This window comes from Dermacentor silvarum, chromosome 1, assembly GCF_013339745.2.
Source record: "Dermacentor silvarum isolate Dsil-2018 chromosome 1, BIME_Dsil_1.4, whole genome shotgun sequence".
Lineage (NCBI taxonomy): Eukaryota > Metazoa > Arthropoda > Arachnida > Ixodida > Ixodidae > Dermacentor > Dermacentor silvarum.
Window position 1 is genome coordinate 138,014,371 of NC_051154.1, and position 25,753 is coordinate 138,040,123.

General features: G+C 44.1%; 1 protein-coding gene across 1 annotated transcript in view; it reads right to left on the reverse strand.

Annotated features, from left to right (window-relative positions):
* Positions 1-7,685: 7,685 nt before the first annotated feature.
* Positions 7,686-25,753, reverse strand: part of LOC119436102 (GMP reductase 2-like) — a 30,588-nt gene continuing 12,520 nt past the window's right edge. The window contains exons 6-7 of the mRNA XM_037702847.2: positions 20,350-20,552; positions 7,686-9,731 (exon numbers count right to left, since the gene is read on the reverse strand). Of these exons, the coding sequence (XP_037558775.1) occupies positions 9,542-9,731; positions 20,350-20,552 (393 nt within the window). The 3' untranslated portion in view covers positions 7,686-9,541. The remainder of the gene's footprint in view (positions 9,732-20,349; positions 20,553-25,753) is intronic.

Here is a 25,753-nt window from a genome sequence, read left to right on the forward strand (position 1 = left end):
AATATTTCATACTGCCGCTTTAAATTTGGTGTTGTCATGCACAAATTTCATGACAACACTTCACCCATCAAGATGTCAATGCCCTAAAAATGTTCAAAATGACTCCCTTCCACAGCAACGCAAAGCATAAACCGCTCTCGCGTCGAGTCGATAACTCTGCGCAGTACAATGGAAATTTGGAGTCGGATATCTCGAAGCACGAACACGCTAGAACAATTCTTCCGACTGATACTGTGTAGAAACACGACTGCCTCTAAGTTTTCAATACAAACATACCCACATACTGCAGTCGACAAAAAATAATTGTTCAATTTTAGTTAATTGGGCTGCTCACAGCGATAATTATCATCTCACTTTGTGCCCCCCTGGCCGCATAACTTAATTGCACAGGTGGTCTTCGAGTGCCTCCCAGTGCCTAATTTTAAGAAAAGCATCAAGCTTAGTTTTGAACACCCTGTATTATCAGGCACAGCCGCCAAGCACATGGCTGTATTGGGTAATGTCATTTTCCTATAAGCTCGGAGAAACCGATACCTGGCTTCGCTATAGGGCTTCTTCATCTTTCTGGAGTTTTACGTGCCAAAACCAGTTCTGATTATGAGGCACGCCGTAGTGGAAGGCTCCGGATTAATTTTGACCACCTGGGGTTCTTTAACGTGCACTACAACGTAAGCCCACGGGCGTTATTGCATTTCGCCTCCATCGAAATGCGGCCGCCGCGGCCGGGATTCGATCCCGCGATCTCGTGCTCAGCAGCGCAACGCCTGAGCCATCATCATCATCATCGACAAAAGCTGACCCCCCCCTCAGAAAATACCTGGATCCGCCCCTGCCCATGACTCGCTCATCGAGTGTCGACACCTCGAGCGTCTATTCCTCGGAGCCGCGGCTAGGCATTTCGCGCGTCGGCACCTCGGACTGCGCGATTGAGCTTACCGAGCGTTTGGACCCGCGACCAGGCATTTCGCGCATCGGCACCTCGGACTGCGCGACTAAGCTCGTCGAGCGTCTATTCCGCGGACCCGCGACCAGGCATTTCGCACATCGGCACCTCGGACCCGCGACTTAGCAATCGCGCGCCGACTCTGTTATCGTAATGCCACGATATCTCGTAACAATACCTGTCATACAACCCCTTCATAAAGAGAACCTCATCATGAGCTCTGTTCACTAGGCCACTTGGGCTGGCACAGACACCTGGCTGCAGAAGTGAAGCATGATACAAAAGTACAGGCTGGAAAGCACCTAGCAGCTGCATTGCTGCTTATCTATCAGTGGCTCTCCTAACCTCCATAGCCATTGTCAATGGAAGATGATTCAGAATGCTGCTGAGAGCCTTCATTCAGTAACATGGTCGATTCTACCAAAAGAAAACAATGCCTCACTGACTGCACTAGAGGTTGCTATCAATGAGGCAGTCTGCAGATACAACGCTAGAACTACTGTATATTTATGCCCACATAGTTCTGCACCTCACTTGGTTTGAAACCCAGGCACCATGCTCTTTGTAGAGCAGCAGTAAAGAATGCCATACAAACATGAAAAAGGCAGAACGAAGGCTCAGCAGACCAGAGGCCACATGTACAAGAAACCCCACGTCACAAAACACATCAAAGATTACAACATTGAGAGCCGTTTTCTCAAAACTTTTTTTTTTTTTTTTTTCGCCTTTCTGCTCAGTTTCTGGAGCTGATTTCTTCATTGCCGTTTAGCCTATTTTGATTTTTTTTTTTTTTTTTTTTTTGTCACGTTTCTTGGACTACAGTGCAGGTCGAGAGTCTCGCATTTTTATCTTGACTTTTTATAAATTTATGGCATGGCTATTCATTCACCCCTAAAGTGGGCTTGGTGTGAAGGTAACTTGAAAAATGACTATCTAAAAAATTTGTGTTGCAAAAAAAAAAAAAAAAGTAAGACTGTCACGACCTTCAGCACGCATTGAGCTATGCAGTCAATACTCAACGAGCCTTCCATCGTGTTTTTTAAGCTCCCCAGGCCCTCCAGAAAGTTCAAGAGAGAAAAATTCTGTTCAATAAAATGTTCTGAAGGTATCACTCTGAAACTTTTATGGAAGTATGAGGGAGACATTCTAAACATTTGTGCCAATTTTCATCAAAATCCATGTTGATTTTCAAAGCCACATCCCCCCTTATATGGGTGGCAAACAACCCAAACACTTTGCTAGGCAAACTTGTACTAATGAGTTCCTTGTAATGGTTACAGAAAATATCACGATTTGTAGGTATAAGACATGAAGGTAAAGTGTTAGTGTATACAGATGATTTAACTTCTGCACAAGCAAGCCTAGCATAAAAAAAAAAAAGTTGCACACCTAATAGAGCAATTCAGTATTGACTCTGCCAAACATAGAATTCCTATTGCTGTAATAAAAACCGAGTGTAGCAACTTCTTCTGGCAGGAGACGTACGCCTAGTGCTCATATGCACTTGCCACATTGAAACTTGCTAGGACACTGCAGCAAATACATTTGTAGAAGACTGCTTGCAGCATATATTTTTCATTTGATGTCACCGCAGTTATCAAAAACAGATGTGAATGAGATGCAGAGACATACTTTGTCCAAATCAACCAGTCGTAGGAAACACTTGCATTTCAGGATTACATGTTCAAGGAGGCAGGACACAGCCGTGGCTGCATGAAATTGAGGGGAACACTGCTACTTGAAATACAGGCAGCTTTCTTTGCCCATTTTACCGGGGTTTGTCTTTTCCACACGAATCAGGTAATCAATCGCCTCTTGCTTTCAGAACCCACAAAGTTGTTTCACTCATGTCATAGCATGCCATACTTGTGCCAGGGCTCAGAAAGGCCACCGTTGCAATATTTTGTATAGGTCATCTGCTGTCCCAAGTCTGATAGCAAAGACATTTTCTTCCAATAAAGTGAACTTGCATTTTCTTTTGAGATTTTCTATTTCTGACAGCAATTCCTGGTGTTACCGGTGCAATACTGCACAACTTTGATGTTTAGTTTATGTTATTGACACCTATCCTGTGGTTTCTGGTTGATGCAACACCCCATAGCCAGAGATTTAGCAACTTGGTGCACAATGACACTTGAGCTGCAGAAAAAGTGAACATTGCCAAGTCAATAAATGTCGCACTGTCGCAACAGCACTTCAATCCCCAATGGAACAACGAAGATAGCAAAAACGGCTCGTGAAAACTATTTAATGAGTACACTTGTGTATACAGTAATATCAGATCACTTGCGAATTGAATCACAACGGGCAGCAACAAAATCACAATTTGAAGACACTAGTCACTCGAAGGCTGTTAAATATTCAGACCTTCGTATGACTTTTACATAAACATTACTCTTGTGCCATACAAAAACATTCTAGGACTAGGATTGATACCAATGATGTGTAAAAGAAGCATACTTGAATAACATGCAATACACTACATCAAGGCTACCAGAGATTTCTTCTCAATATAGCAAAATGACTGCAAAACTCCATATGTTCAGAAGTCGCCACAAAATTCAGCTTTGCCTATGTCAAGTTTCCTTCTCAGAGGCACAGTAAACCCATACCTTCTGGAGATACTAATACTAAAGTTCTTAGAAAGGACACATTATTTAGTTAACTTGAAATACCTGTTAGAAAACATTCAGCTTGCAAACACTCCTGTGAATCACTCATCAGTGACTGTCCAGTCAAAAACGCAGCAAAACTTAAGCTGCAACAGATAATTCATGAAAAGCATGAAAATCAACTCTTAGCACACCTTAAAATGGCATTCGGCCTAAAATCAACGCCACCTAAAGAATAAAACTAAGGTGCACAAAAAGAAAAATGCTAACAGAGTGCAATGAAAACTTTGGTGCAATGGGAAGTATGCCACATGTAAACAAAAATACATGTATGACTTGATTTCCAAGAAGCCAGCCAATTTGTTTCCAACCAACTCGTCTATTTTTCACACGACTTTGGCACATGCCAGCCAACATGACATTGATGCTCCTACTAGAAAACACTGCATAAACCTACTTGTGCTTATCACAAATCTATGTAGTGACTAGAGAGCACTAGGACCTAACCAAAAACATCCTAATGTGCCTTCAGGAAGTGAGCATCGTGCACCGCCAGAGTACTTAGGACCCATGAACATATAGAATGCGAGATGAACTATGGCACTTGCAATCGCATTAGGAAGTTTTGTCTAAACAGCAGCACGCCACACATGCCGTTCGTTACTAAATAGATAACAATGAAAGGCAGCAAACCCAGTGAAATATTTAACAGACTTGACCACAGTCAGATCCACTTGTAAAGGGAAAACCCAACTGGTAATAAAGCCAATAAAACTACAGCATTTCTTTAATGTCGTCACGGAGAAGTTGCCAATATCACATCAGGTCAACTTAAGGGCCTTGTGTGTTTTGGCTGTAATCAATGAAACAGTGCAAATATGTTTGAGTAAACACTTGCTACCCCATTTTCCACAGCGCTGGTAAGTGTTAACTGGAATGCCAGTGTATTTCGCAACAAATTTTATTTTGAAGGCATTTCTCAAAACGGGTGCTGGCTAAGCACTTGATTTCTGTCAAATGAATATTACTTCAATACTGCCCAGCTTCAATTCCACAAATGGACACGTGTCCTTGACTGATTTAATTGCTAAGTGAATTTGTTAATTAGCTAAAAATTCTACAAATTGTATTGCAAGTAGTGTCCACCTCCAAGTAATCAAGCAGTGTGACAGAAATGACGTCTACCACAGGACTTCAATATGCGTGTTTCCATTAAAATACCGCATTTCTCCACATATAACCTGCACCCCTAATTAAAACAGCCCAGAAGGAATTAAGAAATCTGTGTATAATCCGCGGATATAACTGCATACAACACTAAAATCCTTGCAAAAAGTCTCCTGAAGCTTCAAACCCCAAAAAATGATTAGAGAAAATTAACTGATTTTGAATAGAAAATATGAAACTAGTCTCCATTCACGGATGCACGACTCGTGCACTTCACATCTTCAGCCAACGGTCCTTCCTCCTCTCTTTAATATAGAATATTCTTTTGGTGCCAAATACCCAATAACCTTCATTACACGCAGTCCTATTCATGGTCACTTGTGTGGGCCGAGTAAGCTCACAACCTTCATTAAAGGTCACTGATGAATATGCTTCAGGCTATTCTCCAAACACGCATGGCAATAGACAAGTGTCTATAGCTCTGAACGTTCTTTCACTAGAAATTCGAAGACTACATGCTGTTTCTGCTCCCAGGTCAAGCTGTCTAATGCGATCTGGAATAACACAGTGCATGAAAACAGCTGAAGATACATACTTACACTTCCATACACAACAGACTTTTGAACTAACAGGAAGGGAAACTGAGGGACCCCCCCCTTTTTTTTTTTAGTCGCAACCATACAAAGCCAATAGATAATGAGGCCATAGAAAGTGTAGAGAAACCTATTGTTCTTAATTTAAATGCTGTGGGCTCCCACCAGTAGCAAGTTGTTTTTTCATCCACTTTCCTTTACCTTTACCAAATCTCAGTCGTAACATTATCATTTCTACACTTCAATTTACAAGAAAAAAGAAAGTTCCCCTACACCTTCCTTGGACTCATTATCTGTTGACTTCATAGACTTCTGATAGATAACTCAAACGTATCCTCATCAGGGTATTTGCATAATTGCCAATGCCCCTCTTCTATCAATATAAATGCTGCAAATATATCAAAATGCACACTAATGAGAAAAATACTTTTTTTCTTATTATGAATGTTGAAGGAGGCGTCTTCCCAAGCTGCCTAACAGCAACATTTTTCTCGCTCCTCTTGTGCTCTACAATGCATGAAATAAAGTGAACTACTACATTATAGAGTCTATGCTCTCAGCGCATGAAAACTAGGAACTATGATATGACTTAAAACTACATCTAATGTAAAAAACATGGGACTATTCATGTTTAGAATAACATGACCAGGCACTGGCCACTTGACCATTTCACAAGATCACTTTGCCCAACCAGGTGCACCCAAATACTGCAGTATAATTTTTTAACGTTGCATCCAATGCTTAGTGTGAAAAAACACTGATGCAACAAAACACCGGCATGCTTAGGATGTTCATGTACCAAAGTCATTTGTAAATTCAAAACGCAAATGGTGCTAAATGTGAACACAATTAAGAAATGCTTCCGAGAGGAATTGAGTACCGTATTTTCCAGTCTATAAGTCGCACCCCCTCAAAATGGCACTCCCCCCCCCCCCCCCCCCCCCAAGAAAAAAAAAAGATGTCACACTGGCCTATAAGACGCACCTGTTCATTCGGTAAGCGATTTAAAAAGAATAAAGTGACATTTCACTTCATGAACACGGGTCACGCGCAAGCGTATGGGTGCCATTCCTATATAATTGCGATAGCAATGCTATAGACAATCCAGGCCGTCGTGGTCACCGATATGTTCCATATAAGGTCCAAGGGCGATAACATCGTCCCCGCGCGCCTAATGCTGTATGTGCAAGTGAAAGCGTGCGACGGTGAGCCGAATCGCGCACATGGGAGGAAAGCAGGAATGCAGCGCAGGAGGGAGGGAGGTGGCTTCTGCTCTGGTAGCAACTGCGTAGTTTACGCAGCGGCGCACGCCGTATCTTGAAAGCGATCTGCAGATGAGACGACTTCGGGGTCAGTCAACTTTGTATTGCTGCTCCGTCTTTCTCGCACGGCGCTCGACAACTCAATCACGAAAAGAACCTGGTACCTCTATAGCGCACACACAACCCGTATCAAGTGCCAGAGGAGGTCAACCGAGTGCACTTCACATGGCCATAGCGCCCAATCCGATTTTGCAGACAGTTTTTTCCGGAAAAAAAAAAAAAAAAACGTATGTAAGTCTTCTATAAGACGCAACGTTAAAAAATTCAGAAAAAAACCCATACTTATTATACACCAGAAAATACGGTAATTCAAGGTGCCTTGGCAAGACGTAGCATATGGTAAAACAGTGTGGTCTACACAGTGTTTCAACAATGTACAAACCAACATAAAATAAATATGGTTTGCTGTACCTTGTGTAAAAATCGAGCAGCTTTCCCTGTAAGCCAAGCTATAGTTATGCATGACAAAACACACTACCACATACCTTGAACAAATACTAGCATATGCCAGTCATTATAGCTCTAAATTTTATATGGCATGATCTACACTGAATACACCAAAGCCAGTTCATTTACCATGCTTCCCTTTGGCATGATAAATGAAGTGGAAATGTTAGTCAACTCGGAAGCTGGTCTGGTAGTCATTGCAAAAAAAAAAAAAAAAAAAAAAACGTAACACGCTTTTACCACTGTGAGCAACAAAACTAATTTTGCATCTATATTAAACTTAAAATTAAGACAAGCAAAAACTAATATGCCAATGCCCATAAATAGGAACTAATTCTATCAATACCATAACTTGGGTAGCCTTGGGTAACTAATTCTATCAATACCATAGACACACCCACAAGAAGGGGAGACAAAGACTTGTCTCCCCTTTTTGTGGGTGCCTTTGGTTGTGCTGATTTCAGTCATAAGCTAGGCATGACCAACTAGCCCAACAGTTAGTCCACCATAACTAGGGTTCGGCATTTTCGGTTTAAACCAGGAAAAAATGGGGTTTTCGGAAATATTACAGTAAGCCATTTTTTTTTCTCCCTGGAATTCGGTTTTAACTTAAAAAAAAGCCAATAAAGACAATTTTATAAAGAAAGTTGAGATGATAATAAGCGCGCAGCTGTAAGCCTACACGCACTCTGATGAAACAAGCACTGCAAGGTTGTGTGTCAGCCTGCCATTCAAGCAATCGTTACTTTTTTTGCTTAATTGCATCCGTTTTGCCTGCCGATAATTTCAATGCTTGTATTCACTGCTATGTTCTAGTTGTCCTCAGCCACTTTTCTGCCATACTATACTTTTCTGCCATATAGGGAAACCTGGCACTGAGTGCATGTGCCACCAGTATGGCAGCTTAAGAAGGCAAAGAAACAGTGGGCAGTACATAGATTTGTCTGAACTTCTTTCAAGATCATCAATCAAAAGCCGCCAACGAGATCAGTCATGATCATCTGGGCGCCAGCTCATCACGGCATTCCTGGCAATGAGGTCGCCAACCACGTGGCTCGAGATTTGAACCACCAAGCCGACACTGAGGATCTCAACCTAAGCGCGTGCATCCTCTAGTCTCCTACCAAGACATCACACAACACTACAAGCTAACCAGCAGAACATACGCACCCCCACACAAGTCACTACCTAGAGAGCAGGAGCGATTCCTCAGAGATCTACAGGTTAATACATTCCCCCACCCAACCAGAAATCACCTCATAGCCCCTACACAATTCTCTCCGCAATGCCACTTCTGCGCAGAGCCCGGGTCCCTCAGGGACATAGTAGGGGGTTGCAGACAGGCACCACTAAATCCTCCGAACCCTTATCACACCAACATGCTTTGGGAGAGATCCTTGGCCAGCTCCGACCTCAAGGATCAGCAATGGCTCATTGCGAGGGTCCAGGACGCGGCCCAAGCTCAAGGCATTCTGGAATGAGGACGCCTCTCCAAGGCTTCATTTACCTAATAAAGAAGTTTATTCTCTCTCTCTCCTCTAGTTAAGAACTCATCTCAAAGCTAATTTATAACTACAAATATGATGTATGGTAAGGATAAGTTTCACCTGGCCTCTCATTTCACAACTTGACAGTTTTGAAACATTACATGTAAGAAAATTTGTTTAAAATGTCAAAAATAATTACCCAAGTTGAATGTTGCTTCTTAAACATCGCCTAGATTTAGTGGTGTGCATACTAAGATGTGCTGAGAATTTTTATGCAATGGAAACCAAGTGATAAAATTAGTTGTGTACATATAACACTGAACTGCTCCACAGAAATGTCACAAGGCTTGCACGTAAGAGAAATGGACCACAAAGAATAAAGTCGCAAAATGCTTTCAAAGTCATGAGAAACTAAAAAAAATAAAGGTTCCTGCGCGAGACATTACGAAGCCCAGAACACAACCTTACCACACAGAACGTTATTATTTAAAAGCATACACCATAGACAGACTATGCTTTTCAGTTCATGTGCTATGCTTCACCTATATACGTTCCTTTAGCTTTTTCCACAAGTGTAGTTCATTGTGTTCAACACCCATAAAAATCACTTTTTAGATAAAACTGAGGTTTAAATAACAGCTTTTTTTTTTTTTTTTTTACTGTGCTGTTACAAGAAAAAAAAAAAGCAATAAAATGCTTGCAGCTTATAGCCTCTGCCTCACGTTTATAAGGTTACAATGTGTCTTCTGTTCACAACAGTTTTTCCATGGCTGCTGGATGCCACTGGAGAGTCGGTCATTCTCAAAAACATGATACATTATCCACTGGCAGCAAAGGATAATGTCATACAAGACTTTTGCTTTATCATATTTTAACACCTTTCCACTTTTAGTAACTAAAACAATATGCAGGGCACAGCCTGCATCAAACATGACACCTGTCAAGCACAGAACATATCACAAGCACATGCTTAGGCTTCTTGGCAGAAGACTTGATTCAGCTGCTGTGTAACTCGAATAAAGGTTGTGCGACGAGTGAGCTCCTTCAGCCGGCCAGCCCCTGTGTAGGTGCAAGCTGAACGCAGACCACCCAGGATGTCGCGCACTGTCGCTTGTACCTGACCACGATATGGCACCTGCACAGTCTTGCCCTCCGATGCCCTGCATCAAAAAATGCAAGCCAGCCATTGTTTACTAAAACAAAGTACTTCAAACAATTTTTAACTGTGGAGAAAAGTGTACATTGAATAAAGATTAATTCAGGTTTTAAGGTAACCCAGACAAGAAGTAATCAATTATTTGCGCCACTCACAGCCACATTGCACTTTCTAAAAGACAGCAAAAACAAAACATAAGCAGGGCAAATGCTGACATGATTATTGCTTCAATTCACCAAGAACAATGATGTACCAGTATATAAAAAGCAACGGTGAAACTAACACACTCAATGTAGACACATGAAATGCCAATTAGGAAAACCTAGGAGAAATGTTCCACGACAACTAAAGCCATTTCCCTGATGTTGCTTCATTACTTGCCACCAGCTTGGTTAGGTGACAAAGCAGCAACGTTCATATCTGGAAACTTATTTACGGTTGAATATTCAAGGAACCCTCACCATGTTCCGGCATTGCAAACAGACAAGTGCAGTGTGTAGATCATGCGCTAACATGTTGATAAACAGCTAAAATTTAAAACGAAAGCCAGCATGGCCTTCCTCATGAGAGAGAGTCAGGATCACACACAACCACTTCTATGTCAGATGCACTGCGTGCAATGTCATTCATCGCAACTTGTGACTTTAGGAAGTTATTCAATGCTGCAGTAGTTATTTATTCAATGTTTTGCTCTATTACATAGTTTAAAGCTAAGAAAAAAAACATACAAACCAAATCTCTCCTAGCCTTCATTTGTCTCTGCGTAGCAGCAAAGTGACATACTTCCTTGTTGTTGCTTTGGTCCCATACTCTTTCACGCAAACAGCCACAATTGCAACCTAGTGGCATCAGCTAAACAGCGGTCAGGCAGGTGCCGGCACGCGACCATTGGGCATCAGACGTGCCATAGAATCGCAGCACACAGCCGCTGTGATATGCAGCGATAATGGAAAAGAAAAAATTCAGTGGAGATGTAACGGTAAATGCGAGAGAAATGGGTTAGCATTGCGGCGCACCTCTGATGTCCAAGATCCATGGTTTGAACCACATTCACCACATTGCACAGTGCTGATCAGGAGACACCTTCTGCCTCTTTTTGAGGAGCAAAGTGCAACTGACTGTGGTCCGGAGCAGACCACTGTCAGTTGAGCTATCTATATATACAGGGTGTTTCAGCAAACACTTTCAAAAATTTTTAAAGGTGGCCTGTGGCAGATAGCACAATTCTAGTTGATGAGCTGGCCTACTCAAAGAGGCGGACATTACTTGCACAAGGAATTGAAATGCATAAGCGAATCATTAACAAAAAATCCCTAATTAAGTTTTTAACTAATTACCTGATGGCCCATATTGCAATTCACAAATTGTAGCCGTGCAAGGAACTTGGAACTAATTTTTGGGATGACACCAGATTCGAGATATTAATTCCCAAACTTTGCCGAGAAATCCATTGGTGTTGCAGTTAGTTTCTTAATAAAACGTCGCTTTATGCATTGCACCACAAAATTAACTGGAACGCCAATGCATTTCTCCACAAAGTTCGGAAATTAATATCTCGAAACTGGTGTCATCCTGAGAATTAATTCCAAGTGGATCCGCCTTGCGAACTCCACGGCTACAATTTGTAAATTGCAATATGGACCATCAGGTAATTAGTTAAAAACTTAATTAGGGATTTTTTGTTGATTAGCTGATTATGCATTTCATTTTTTGTGCAAGTCCGCCTCATCGAGTTGACCAGCTCATTAACTAGAATTGGGCTATCTGCCACAGGCAACCTTAAATAAATTTTGAAAGTGATAACTGAAACACCCTGTATATATATAATGCATTAAAAGATTGGGGCTTGTGAAAAACGTGACGTGGACTTCTGTATAGGAGCTTGCAAGGAAGAAATCTCGCAGAGGCTGTGCGAAGCTATAGGAGAGTGCACCATGTAGAGGGCAGCTCGCCTCTTGGCACCACTGCATCATGACGTTTGAATTTCTCCTATCTATGCAATTAACCAATTCGACAAATTCTTGTGGTAGAACGAGCCCTGGATAGTTCCTGGACAGTCTGCAAATAGCATACACTACTGTGAACATCTCGGCCACATTATGCATTGGTGCATGGAGCTCACAAGCGGAGCATGACGTCACCTTTTTCTCAAACACTCTTTTCAAACAAGGCCTTCTCCTCACCCGTTTCGAAGCTGCCGGCGGCTTGCATATGTCATATGCAAGGTTCCTATACACGGCGGATATTGGCTGATAGCTGGCATCAATCAAAAAGGGAGTTTGGATCAGTGAACTTCTTCCAAGAGTTACTGTGTCTACTGACGCAGTTTAATAAACAAGCTGAAGTAAGCAAAAATCTGCGTTTCAAATTTCGATAGAATTACGTACTTCAGGAAGAATCAGACTATTGTCACGTTCGGCCGTGGCCGCCCGCACAGGAATTAAAACTTTGGCCACACTGCTTATCGGTGTCGTAACCGTCAGGTCTCGCTAATTTCGAATAGTTTTGAACGCTCAACTAGCATCGAACCACGCGAAACTCACACATACACTTGCCAACGCACGCTCACCCCAGGCCGCTCCTTGCTAGATGCCTTGGCAGACATCGCTTTATATTGAGCTATTGACAGCATCTTCGAATGTGCAATTTGGATGTGGCTACTATCTGTCGGTCAAACTGGCGCAGGAAAAAACTTACACACCAGGTAGCATTGCCAGACTGGAGCACATGAGCACGAGCACACACTCCAGCTTTGTCGCATACATAGCGAATGCACTACAGCTGCAAGTAGCTGCATCTGCTATGTAGCATAGATACCGTGGGTGCTGCGACTAATTTGGCTAAAAAAAAATAGCACCAACGACTCAATTTCTTGCCGAATTCTAGTGCTATGAAAATTGTGTGCTATGTTGTTTTTGAAATATAATGTGCTAGCATTTTTCTACTCCTGCTATTGTATGCAGTTTTGCGGATGTTGAAAAAAAAAGGGAAAATACCGACCCCTTTTGATTTTTTATTTATTGGTCACTTATATGATTATGATTATTTCTGTTGATTGTTATTTTCATGTAATCTATCTTTTATTTCATTTTATTATTTTCATGTAATCCATATTTTATGCATGTAAAAGTTCAAACATTATATTCATGTTTTGTTACTGGCGCCTGTGCTTTAATTTTGTGTACTTATTGCATGGGCCCGAACTAGCAAATTGCTAAGGGCCCAGATGCTTTTGTCACCCGTTTTTGTATGCATATTTCGCAAAATAAATTGAAATTGAATTGAAATTTAAATTGATTCACCCTCGTATATAGCATAAGACATATCGTCGTCAAGGAGCAAATGACATTCTTGGCACAGTGCCAAGCAAGCTATCTTCACCACAAGGCGCGTCGGCGTCTACAAGCAATGTCATTCTTGGCACAGTGCCAAGTACACTACTAGTATCTTATCACTGAGTGGAAACGCTACCACCTGTCAACGCGTTCGCTGCTCGTCATGTGAAATATCGCGAAAATGAGTTTCTTTCGAAAGTGATTGTTCATGAATGTGGCCCAAGTTTGTCAATGCGTGTTGTTGCACGCACATATGCTCGCTATTGACCTCGACATTCTTACCGTGATTTTCTAGCACTGCCTTTTATACCACTCCTTTTCAAGCTTCATCAGTGGGCAGGGCGACTCTCCGCATGCGTTATCAACGGGATCACCCAGCCACGAACAGTGGATGATAAGAGTGGCATAGAATCGAGCGGAAGGCGTCACTACAAAATCATGGCTGGTATCTCGACCATTGTCATGCTGTAGCTACAGATTGACGAAAGAACAGTCAATGCATGCACTGAATTCTCATTGGTGAATACTAGATTGACTAGGCTTCGCTAGTTTTGGTTTCGCGAAGCGCCGACAATATGGACTCCACGACTTTCTACAAATGAAAACTGAATGTTGAAGCGCAATGTTGACTGAACCCTTTGAGGGTCACTATTTTCGGAAAGTGCATCCCTCCAGGGTCACTTATTTATTACTAATTTAAATACTTGAGAGCGGCTTATTTCAAGAGAAAACAATCAATTTTTTTAATAAAGAAACAAAATTATTTTTTTCTGTGTGCAGCTTATACAGTAGAACCCCGCTGTTACGTTTTTCACGGGACCGTAAAAAAAAAACGTAAGAGCCGGGAAACGCAAGAGCCAGGAAACAGGAAAAATTGAGAAATGGGAGTAGTGTTGAACTGCACACAATATTATTTTAATTCTTACGTGCGACAAAAAGTAGTTTCGCCCGACAGCCGAAGTATCGATTGCGGTGAGCTATACAAAGTAAGAATAGTAGTTTTATCGTCTGTATAAACTTGTAAACATTCGGTTATTAACTAATTAACGAACATAGTGTCAGCACCCACAGGCAAACATGAACACATCACACTCGATGAGCGCGGACACGCGCAGTTAAGCGCCGCTGCAGAAGCGAGCGAAGTGACCTTCGTGCTGTTGTCTATCGCTTCAACCCTAACTGAGCGCCGAGAACACGCAGCACGCACAAAGCCACGAGCCGCCCCGCCGACGCACCTACACTGCGTAGAATCTACCCCCACGCAGATCGCTTTCAAGATAGGGCCCGCGGGACTGCGCGCGCGCCGCCGCGCAGTATGATGCCAGAGCACAACGCTGCCCGCTACCCCCCCCCCCCCCCCCCCCCCTTGCTGGTGCCTCGAGCGCAACGGAAGGAGGCGCGCTTCCTCTCTGCTTTTCTGTCGCGCGCGAGACGCGGTCGTCGGCTCCCCTCGCAAGCTTTCACTCGCACATTCAGCATATGGCCGCGCGGCTTCCCTCGCACGCTTTCACTCGCACATACAGCATACGGCGCGCGGCGACGTATGCTGTATGTGCGAGTGAAAGCGTGCGAGGGGAGCCGACGACTGCGTCTCGCGCGCGAAAGAAAGCATACGGCGCGCGGCGACGGCGTTATCGCCCTTGGACTTTATACGGAACATCTATGAGACAAAACCAATTTTAGGGCCGCAACGCGTCATAGACATCATCTTTAGATAGCAAAATCGGATATCAAAGGCCATACTTTTGCTGGCGGAAACCGAAAATACGTAATAAATGTCGCCCCCAGCATTTTGGGCGGCCAATGCCATCGTCAAGCAACCAAGCCAAGCGACATGAAAAGTCAAAATGGCCGCTCGGGCCAGCGCGGTGTGGCAGTTCGCAACGTATGATGCGGGAACGGTCCCACAGTTGCGACGTAACAGCGGGGTTACCAATGCATTGGGTTCTATGGGAGCTGTGCCGGGACCGGCCGAAAACGACGTAACAGCCGGGAAAACGCAGCACCCAGGAACGTAACAGCGGGGTTCTACTGTACATGTTTTATTGTTGAATACATGGATAAACTACAATATTTATTTTTGACAAATACCGTAATAGTCACAAAACTTATGTTTATGTTTTAAATAGGCTTGACACAACTAAAGCCCATACTTCAAACCACTCCATTTAATTTTCCATATTTGTCATGTGTTGCGCCAAGGTTGCCATCCCAGCAAAGACAGCAGTGCGGCAACCTGCAAATCTACATCTGAACCAATGACGAAGAGCCAGAAGAATAGAAAATAATGTGGTTCATTAGAGAAGGCAGCCCCAGGAATGCACAGTCATAGCAAAAGCGAGGCATGCCATGGGAGCGTGTGCATGCAAGTTATGTACAACCGTCAGAAAAACGAAGTAACTGAGAAACTTGCAGTAATCAAATGTTAGATCACTATTCTCTATCTCAAGTCATTTGCGGTGCTGCCAAAAGAATGAGGGATACACAGGCAATATCCTGGCGTAGCAGAATATAGTTCCAGGCGTAACTGTCTGATAATGGGAGGATTAGAGTTTTGTTTTTTGCTTCGTACACAATACATTACAGCGATGCATGACATCTTAGGACTGTTGTGCATGCACATCATATACCAAGAATTCAGCAGCCGCTGAGCAGGCAACAAGGCACTAATGAACACATCTCGAGGGGCATTCGAACTTCCTAGTGGCTAGAGTCCTACAGCTTTCACAGTACTGCAAACTATTTGTGAGATGAAGTATAGATAAGATTCTATCAGACCTATCAGGCCTCACAAAAAGAGAAGCACGCCGCGGCAGTATCGCCAGTTTTCGAGTGCCAGCCTGTAAACAGAGCAACCGCGCACCTACGACACAGCCATGCAAGCGAGCACCTCACAGTACCACTTTGAGCGACACGAAAACAGACAGAAATCAGTTTTTCCGACATCCTTAACTGGAAACGACATGCGCATGAATGGCAACTATAAAATAAGCAAGTGCAGGAGTGCACATGCAGGGATAAGCTAGGTGAAGTAGAAATATCTACTCCCAAAGTATAGCGGTGGTAGACACACCATAGAGCAAAGTGAAAAATCTGTTTTGATAGCCACCGAGGGGCGGCAGCACAATAATTTTTTCATGATGTCATAGAAGGCTGCAACACCCCCATAGCATCGTTGGGCGGTGCTGCATTCTGACAAAGCGAGTTTTTTTTCAGACGTTCGGTTGCTGCCTTACATACATGACCATGACCATTTGGGATTTGTTTCCAAGGCGTGACTCTCAGAGTCAAAAAAAAAAAAAAAATTCCCTTTATTTACCCAAATCTCCCATTATGCCTTTGTAGTCTCAAAAGTAACATTCTTCTATGGTGCATGAAAAAAACCTAGTAGGCAAAATTTTTTTTTTTTTACCTGCAAATTACTGTACTCTAGCTGTGTCAGCCTACATATAGTCGAATCTCGTTAATTCGAACACGCTTAATTCGAACTGCCGGTTTATTCGAACTGACGCCGCTCTGGTCCCGTCAAAGTTTTGTGTATTTCAGTGGGCGAAAACGCTCGGTAATTCGAACGCGAAAGCATTTGCGACGGTTAATTCGAACACACCGCGGACCGACAATGCTCTCAGCAGCGCGCCGAATAACGCGGCGGCGCCCCCGACCGGCATTTCTCCGACAGCGCCATAGAGCAAAAGCTTAGGAGAGACCCCTTCATGCAGCGGCGGAGGCCCAGTCCAGCCAACGATGCCCACGCCTGCAAACGCTCGCTTCCCGATAACAGCAGAAAATGAAACTTCAGGGACCGGCCTAAGGGTACGGCCACGCTAGCGGCAAAAAACGCGCGGCAACACGTCATGCCACGGGCGGCAAAAGTGGCAGGAATCTGGGGTTTTGCGGCGTACCGCGCGAAATGGGTTCGAGACCCATTTCTGCTACCACGCGAAATGGGTTCGAGACCCATTTCTGCGGTAAATGTCGCGTGCCGCGAGATGAATAACCAACCAAGAGCGACGAGGGTGATGTCACGGAGCCATCAAAACCCGACCGCCGCCGGTCCGCGCCGGGTTTTCAATCAACGATCGTCGCCTCCCGCATGAAACAATGAGCGCTCGCGGTGTTGCTCGCGCATTTGGTGAGCGCGGGAAATCTTATCGCGCTGCCGCGCGGCGAGACGCGCGTGCCACGGTGGCCTTGCGGCAAGGCGTTGACGCGCGCGTTTTTTGCCGCTAGCGTGGCCGTACCCAAGCTAGCGCCGGGCCAGCTGGACCGGCGGCGTCGGCACAAACGCCTGCAAACGCTCTGTTCCCGATAACGGCAGAAAACGAAACTTCAAGGAGGCTAATCTGCGCCGAACCGGCTGTACCGGCGGTGCCAGCGGGCGCGCACGGAGACAATCGAAGGTGAGGGAACTGCGAGGGAGTTGAGAAAGAGGGCGAGGGGAGCCACCGAAGCAGCGGAGTTGCCGAGGCCAAATCCGCTTTCCTGCCGCCCTCCTCCCTCACTTTCAACGGTCTCCATGCGCGCGCCCGTCGCCATGTCGGCGCCGTCCGCTCCCTGAAGTTTCGCTTTCTGCCGTTATCGGGAACCGAGTGTTGCGCCCGCGCAACTCGCTAGGCGCTTGCGCGCCGCGAAATTTCATGACTCGCACCGTTCGTTCATCTTGCTATGGTGCTCGAATACTTCAAAAATACGGCCTTCCGTTAATTCGAACTTCTTTTAATTCGAACAAATTTTCGGGCCCCTTCGAGTTCGAATTATCGAGATTCGACTACTAATACACATACAATGCACAGCACAGTCCCATTAGCAACTAGTGACCAAGTTGATTTAACTTAGTGCCAGTAAAATGCAGCATTTACAGCTCAGGCCATCCCTACGATGTCAATGTCATGCCAGCTAAAAGTGTCAGTCAGGGGCGGCACCAGAAAGGGGCATGAGGGGGAGGGGGGGGCGCCAGCCCCCCCAGAATTTTCGCCTGCCCCCACCAAGAGCACCGAAAAGCTGACCCAGGATAGGTGGTACGAGACAAAATGTAACTTTTGATGTCTTACAACTTGGAGGCAGATGCAAAAGAGCAGAGCTGCTTACAAAGGCATAAGGCCTTGTTTAAGCATAAGAATTTATTATAGAAAATTTCTGATCACAAGCAATTACCCTCTCGCTTGTGATAGAAGAGGCTCTTGAAATACAGCGCGAACTGCCGCAATAAGATAAAAATGGTTCCAACGATTCTAAATAGATTTAAATATAGGCTACCCTTCGTTGTTCGGTCTGCTTGTGTGAACCGGCAAGTACGTGCCTCGGATGTAATATGTTCTTTTTCAGGCGCCTTCCGCTCAGAGGCCTCAGAGGCAGATAATAAGCTTTGCCCTGCTGAGGTCGCACAACCGCGAGTGCTGTGTAACCGAAGGCAGCGCATGTATACCACACGGGATACACGTGTCTGCTTTATGCGGCGCATAAGCGGCAGAACACAAGCACAGCAAACAGCGTCGGCTCGAAACCATGGATGCTCACATATAGAGTTGGTTTCAATACCTTTTATGTGAACTCCGCTCAGCTACTGGGCAGATCCCAGTCACATCGCTGAAGTGCATAAACTGGCATTCCACGAACTGCACAAGCTAGGTGTTTTCGCCGTGACGATACCGGAATCGCCATCATCTTGCGAGTGTACGTTTTGCGGTCGAACAATCTCTTGCTAATAAGATATATATTCAGCGTGTTCTGGACAAGTTTGATGCTGCGCACAGTAATCGAAGTATACGTCTGCACTAGTATGCCGGTATAATGATACCCCATCGTATCTCTGCGGCGCTTTCACGAGAAAATTGTGCAGGCACGGGCATAGGACCCAAACCTATACCGGTATCGGAACACCCACTTCATCATCGAATAAATCCCAGCTATGTTTTGTCTTGTACTGTCACAGCGCAGGCACCGGCATCTGTGGTTGTGCCAAAACCTTTGAGCATTTCATCTGTCCCTATCATCGCTTTGAAAGACACTCCATAGGGTGCTGTCCGAGGCGACGTCTGTGCCCTAGTTAGTGTAGGGAACAGTGCTAATATTTGCGTTTGTGAAACCTGCTGTAGTGTATGGCCAAAATTGACACTGAATGACATGCTTACTGCGTCCTCTATTTTTGCAGTTCTCTCATCTCTTCTATTTGCTTTTGTTATTTATTTTCTGTATATCTCATTTTCTTATTTCCAGTGTTTAGAATCCCCAGCAGGCAAGGGTGTCTAATTTTTTTTTTTTTTTTTTTTTTTTTTTGTAATCTAGCATGTCTTTACCAAAGTTGGAATTGATATGCACATTGCTTAGTGGTGTTCTCTCTCCTGCTGTGCAATTACTCTTTTGAAGCTATAGTGTGATCTAGTTAACTGATTTTATTTTGTTGCTGCTGGGTACCTGGTTTTTTTCATTACTTAATACTGTGTTTTTTTATGTGTGTGCTGTACAATGTACTATAAAAATTTTCATTTTCTTAGCAAGAGCACTGCTGTAAGATATACATATACATATACAACGCAGTAAGATATAAATTAAATTTTTAGTTTATATCTTACTGCATTGCTGGAATAGCTTATTCAGACTGATGCATTTAGAACGCCTTCAGCCCATTCAAGCTGTTAAATGATTTTAGACATCGAGAAATTTGTTTCCTCATCACAACCCTGTTGTGCTCTCGGACGAGTGTGTTGAACATACATAACTAAATGTTCACTTTTTTTTTCCACGTGCTTTCATTCTTAAATGATGCAAAGAAAGCACGCCGACTAGTTCAAATAGTTCAATTTAAAAAAATATAAGAAAATAAGAAACACGTTTAGAAATAGTAGGAGAAATTGTAATGCACAGAAGCGTTGGGCTGAGCAATGATTGACATCTTTTGAACATGCGCATCCTGGATATCTATTACGTTGAACTTACCTAAGCAGAACACCGTGTATGTTTATTGGAGTCTTGAGCGACTGAAGGAAGCGTAGGTGCCATGTAACAAGATTTATCTCGGACTTTCGATTGATTGATTTGAACATTTATAAAATAAGAGGAAAGTGGAAGGGAGTTAAACATAGTCAAAACACAATGCACAAGTTCCCCGGCTGCCTGCCCCCCCAAAGAACTCACTTGTCGTGGGTGCCCCCCCAATAAAAAAATCCTGGTGTCAGTGTCATTCAGAAATATTACACCAAACACTTAAAGTGACTGAAAATTTTTGAGCATTCCAAACACACAAGACATAACACAAAATGTTCTGTCAAAGAACATTTTCAGTTGTACCTGTATTCAGCAACACCTCCGTGGTATTTTTCCATGGCAGTGGCAGAACTCATGCCATAAAACATCTTGTACTTCTTGCCATCTTTCTCGATCACCTCTCCACCAGACTCATCATGGCCTGCCAACATGCCTCCCAGCATGACAAAGTCTGCACCTGCTCCAAACGCCTTGCTCACATCACCGGGACAAGTGCAGCCCCCATCCTGAAAGCATGAGAGCCCCAAATTTGTGAATGCAGCATTCTGTGTCACCAGCGCTATTCAAAACTTCTAACAAAGCAACGCCTGCTGTTTATTTGAATAGACTGGGCATACAATCAATTTGCCTACATTTACTGATTCTTACGAATGTGCTCATTTAGAAGAGAATGTATTTCAAAGTGCATAGTCGATTGTCTTCTGGGCAAGCATACTTTAATTGTCTAAGCCACGTTATCTATTGTGTACCATTTGTTTTCGCTTTTCTTTTTTTCTCTCTTTTTATTGGAGGTAATGCCCAAATCATAACTCAATTACATCGGATAGCAGTTGTGGATTGGAACAGTGTCACTACACTACTGCTCTCAAAAATACTGGCCAAGCCTGGTTTTGTACATTTCCAACAAATCTTCATCACAAAACTATGATGAATATGCTGCAGTACTTAACAAGAATTAGTATAATGCTGTAATTACAATTACAAAAATTTTTGCTCACTCATTTGAAAATAGCAAATTCTCATTTTACTAAAGAGTACAGGCTGGCAAAGTGAAGTTTCATGAAGCAAAGACAATCCAAACTCGTAACTATTTGAACCCAATCCTACTCTGCAATAACATTTCTTGCTTTGTCACTCCATTCACTTATGCACCTTTGTTTATTTTTCCCTGGAAGACTGCACTGTGTTCCTCATGTCATGGAAAAAATATCTGCTGATGTGCATGGAGATTGCCACTGCTCACACTCCACAGAAAATGTTTTGCTGAAGCAGCCATCCTTCCTTGGCAGTTTACTAGCTTGACTGTCAACTGAGACCACTAGCATCCAGTGAGCTACACTGGGCTGGTTGGATATTGAAGGCAGTTTGAGCTGCCACATTAGCTGGTCAACTGCCAGTGCTGTTGACTGCCATCAGCTCAATGGCCAATGAAAGTGTGTGGGCAAGTAGGGCACAAAAGTTGTAGACAATTACAAAACGCTACCTTCTAAAGGGTCACAAAAAGATAACTATCACAAAAATCTACGCACTAATTCGAACCCGGATTTCCTGAATGCATCCTGCTATCAACAACAGATAAAATAACCTACAAAATAAACATGGTAAAGTTCCTTATCAACGAAACAAATTCATATTAATCAGTTATGTGTATAGAGAAGTAGAAGTGGGCAGAGCATACCCTTTAAAAAAAAGGGCATCTGTCAGTCAGCTGAACAGACAAGTACCCTGCTCTCAAGTGTAACATGTTAGACTAAATTTATATTCGTCTAAGTAATGAGGCTACAAAAGAGCATATCCACAATGGGAATAAAACTGGCATTGGTACTTCAAGATAGGTTTTGAAATATAGTTTTCCTAGATGGCCATCACAGATACAACCATGACAATTTGATTTAAAAAAGTTGTACTCCGACTTAACAAATTAACAACAAAAGGGGGTATAGACGTTTCGCCACCTATGCAAGTGGCATCTTCAGTACGCATTGACACAAATGAGGGGAGGTCCCAGTCTACTTATCACACACATCCTTGTAAACGTCTGGCAAGGGGCCACGGTTGGTGTTGCACGCCGATGCATCACGACGGGTGAACCAGGGTTCCCGGAGCTTTCTTTTCCCCCACTTTTGCTCTCGGGCCAGTATATACTTCAGTGCATAGTGAAGATGCCACTTGCATAGGCAGCAAAACGTCTATACCCCCCTTTTTTTGTTAATTTGTCAAGTCGGAGTACAACTTTTTTCAATCATGAATTCATCCGGCTTTTGGAACATTTTTGCATGACAATTTGGCAAGTGAAAACAACATTAGTTGAGAAGCACGACTTCAGTCGACTGAGAACTAAATTTAAAGGGATCCTGAACCACCCCTCAGGCTTGGTGAAAAAAAAAAAAAAAACTGTCCGCGGATAGCATACACTGCTATGAACACCTCAGCCAAATTTTGCTGTTGTGCATGGCGCTCCATGCGCCACACACGACAAGCCAAGCGCAAAGTCACCATTTTCTCAAACACTCTTTTCAAAGAAAGCCTTCTCACTTGTTTCGAAGCTGCCATATTTCGCCATTTAGCAGTTTCCCATAGAAGGCTGCTATTGGCCGATAGCTGACATCAATTAAGAAGGGTGTCTGGATCAGTGTGCTTCTTCCTACTGTTACAGTATATATTTATTGACGCAGTTTACTAAACGGGCTGAAGCAAAAATCTGCATTTCAAATTTCAAGAAGAATTACGTACTCATGGTTGGCTGCGGCCGCCCTCACAATTTGGCCACACTACTTATCGGTGTCGTAGCCATCGAGTCTCGCTGATTTCGATTAGTCTTTAACACCTAACTAGCCTTGAACCAAGTGTAACTTAATGTCACACCACATGTAGACTTCTCAGCATGCACTCACTCCTGGCCGCTCCTGGCTAGATGCCTTGACAGACATCGCTTCATATTGAGCTATTGACAGCGCTTCAAAATGTGCAATTGGGATATGGCTACTGTCTGTCAAACTGGTGCAGGACAAAACCGGTCCTCATCATGTAGCACGGCCAGATGGGCACATGAGTGTGCACTCCAGCCCTGGGCTTCTTCGATTTTCCACTTCTGGCTACCCGCGGGCTGCCAGAGCCAGCCAGCGCGCCTTTGTTTTTCTCGGGTTGCTCCGCTTACCGCGTGACGCACTTCCGCCGCGCGTTCGTGTTACTCGGGCTGGACGGTTCTGGCTACCCGCGAGCTGCCAGTACCTGCCAGGACGATTTTGTTCTGGCTGCTCTCTGGAAGTTCTCTGGCTAGCAGACGACAAAAAGAGGCGATGAGCGCTCGCCGCCATCTTTGTGAGGACTCGACGGATTGCAGCGCGCATGGCAGCGCGTACGCTTGAGGACTTTCACCTCGCTCCTGGCTTGCGTCAAACGCTAGCGCGCGCCGCCCCGGTTGTTGTGGTTTCGGACTTCGTCTCGCGTACTCGTCGGCGTGGTGCGTGGATCGCTGATTACGTTGCTTCTAGCGTTATCTTACTAGAGTTCTAACACACTGTTCCACCTTGCGAGGCGGTGCCATACGAGCGGCGGCGAAACATTTGAAGCTTTCTTTTGTGTGTCTGTGTGTATGCTGTGAATTCTTCCCCGCCGTAAACAGCGCGCGCCGCGCTGTCACCGTGGGCGCTGTCGATTATGCTTGCATGGTATTTTCATCATGCTCCGCGCAAGTTGTTCGCGAAGTTGTAGACGCACATCGCGGTGCCTTTTCGGTTCATCTTTCTCTAGTGGTATCTCTTCACATCGCTCGCGTATATGCGGCAATATATTTTTTCTGCAGTTATATAGCGAAGGCCGTCGCAGCTAGCCCACGTTCGCTCCGTCTATCCGTCGTATGCTTGGGTGGCAGCTCGAAACTGCCGTTGATGTTAAAGGAATGCACTGAGTTGAGTAGTGGCCACACGTATATTAGGTTAATTATTGTTTTCATGATAACCCTTTTCGAAGGTCACAGGTGGCGTGCATTTTCATGCACCAGACGCAGCGCTGCCCCCAGCTCCTTCAGCACAGGAGCAGAATTGAAAGGAGCACTACCAACCGAAACAAACTTTCTGAAATCGAATTCAAGCATGTCGATCGGCACGAAATTTTACGCGTAATGACCTACCCGCTTTTTCGTGTCTTGTCAAATGACTTCAAATGTCGCCGGTGGCCAAACTCCTCGAGGCATCCTCGAGCGATCGCTTTTGCGCGATTATTTACGTGCGATTTTGCGTCTTGGCATCGGACTCGTCGCAGGCTGTTTGTTACGCTGTGCAAAGTGAGATGCCCAGTCGCGCGAACTCTCGCAAAAGTGTTTTCCCGAATACAGCTGTATATTTTCATGGTTGCAACGCAGAAATGGGCCGACTACGCTGCGCGCACGCCGCCCACAACGGTCGCTGCCATGTTGGTAGCTTGTTTACATTTATCCCGCGGCCAGCGCTGTCCCGGCGTTCGATTTTGCAGACTTCGGGCAGCTCCGGGTTGTCTTGGGATCCCAGCTCACGTGACTTCCTATCACAACCGGAACTAGATGGCTGCCATCTGGCTGCCAGAACTCCGAAAATCGAAGTGCATCTGTGACACGTTCCTTTGTTTCAGTAACGTCTGTTATAGCGCACCAGATAACCGAAAGCAGCTCTTTATTATTTGCCAGCTCCCCAGTTGACCTCAGTCCAGTAATTAACTGCTTTCCATGTATGTGTCATATAATGCAAATTACTTTTTTTTTTCACCAAATTACCTTCTTGCAAACTTTATATTCCATTTGGTTTAGAAATGAGGAAGTATTCAGAATTTTAATATTTTTCTCCCACCATTCATATTCAATTCAATTCAAAATTTTACTATTCAAACACTCCTTATGAAAAAGAATAGCACATTCTTGAAAGTGGTACAGAAGATGTATAAGCAATATACTTTTACACACCTAAACCTGCCACTGAATAATCCCATGGATGTACAGAAACATGAGCAGGAAAGAGTGGAAAGCATTACCACAACATGGTGCTTACTGGGGACACAGAATTGAAGCAAGTGACTAATACCAGAAAGGCAAATATAGCAAGGGTGATATTCTCGCACATATCAAGGTGCCGCAATAGCTGTTGCCGATATACTTTGTGATGCTACCAGCACTGATATATGAAGCACAGAATCCAAAATTTCTCAGCCCAATGTCCAGAAACAGTTGATCTGAAGCTGCTACAGAGAATAAGGTGAAAGGGCTTTGTCAATGAAAGTCTTTAAAGACAGAAAACCTCATTCTTGTTGGAGAATATATTTGACAAATCACACACAGTCATGCCAGCAATCAGAAAAAGGGCAGGGGTGGTAGAGACATACAGAAAAAACATTTTTTTGAATTATGGGGTTTTATGTGCCAAAAGCACGATCTGATTATGAGGCACGCCCGTAGTGGGGGACTCCGATATAATTTCAACCCCCTGGGGTACTTTAACGTGCACCTAAATCTAAAAGCACACGGGTGTTTTCAGATTTCGTCCCCATCGAAATGTGGCCGCCATGGCCGGGATTCGATCCTGCCACCTCGTGCTTAGCAGCCTAACACCATAGCCACTAAGCAACCCCAGCGGGTGAGACAAACAGAGGAATCCATTGCATGCACTATACACGAAGGGCGAAATCTGCATTTGCATTCCACATTTCCAATACTAGCATATTCAGCAACATCCTGCCT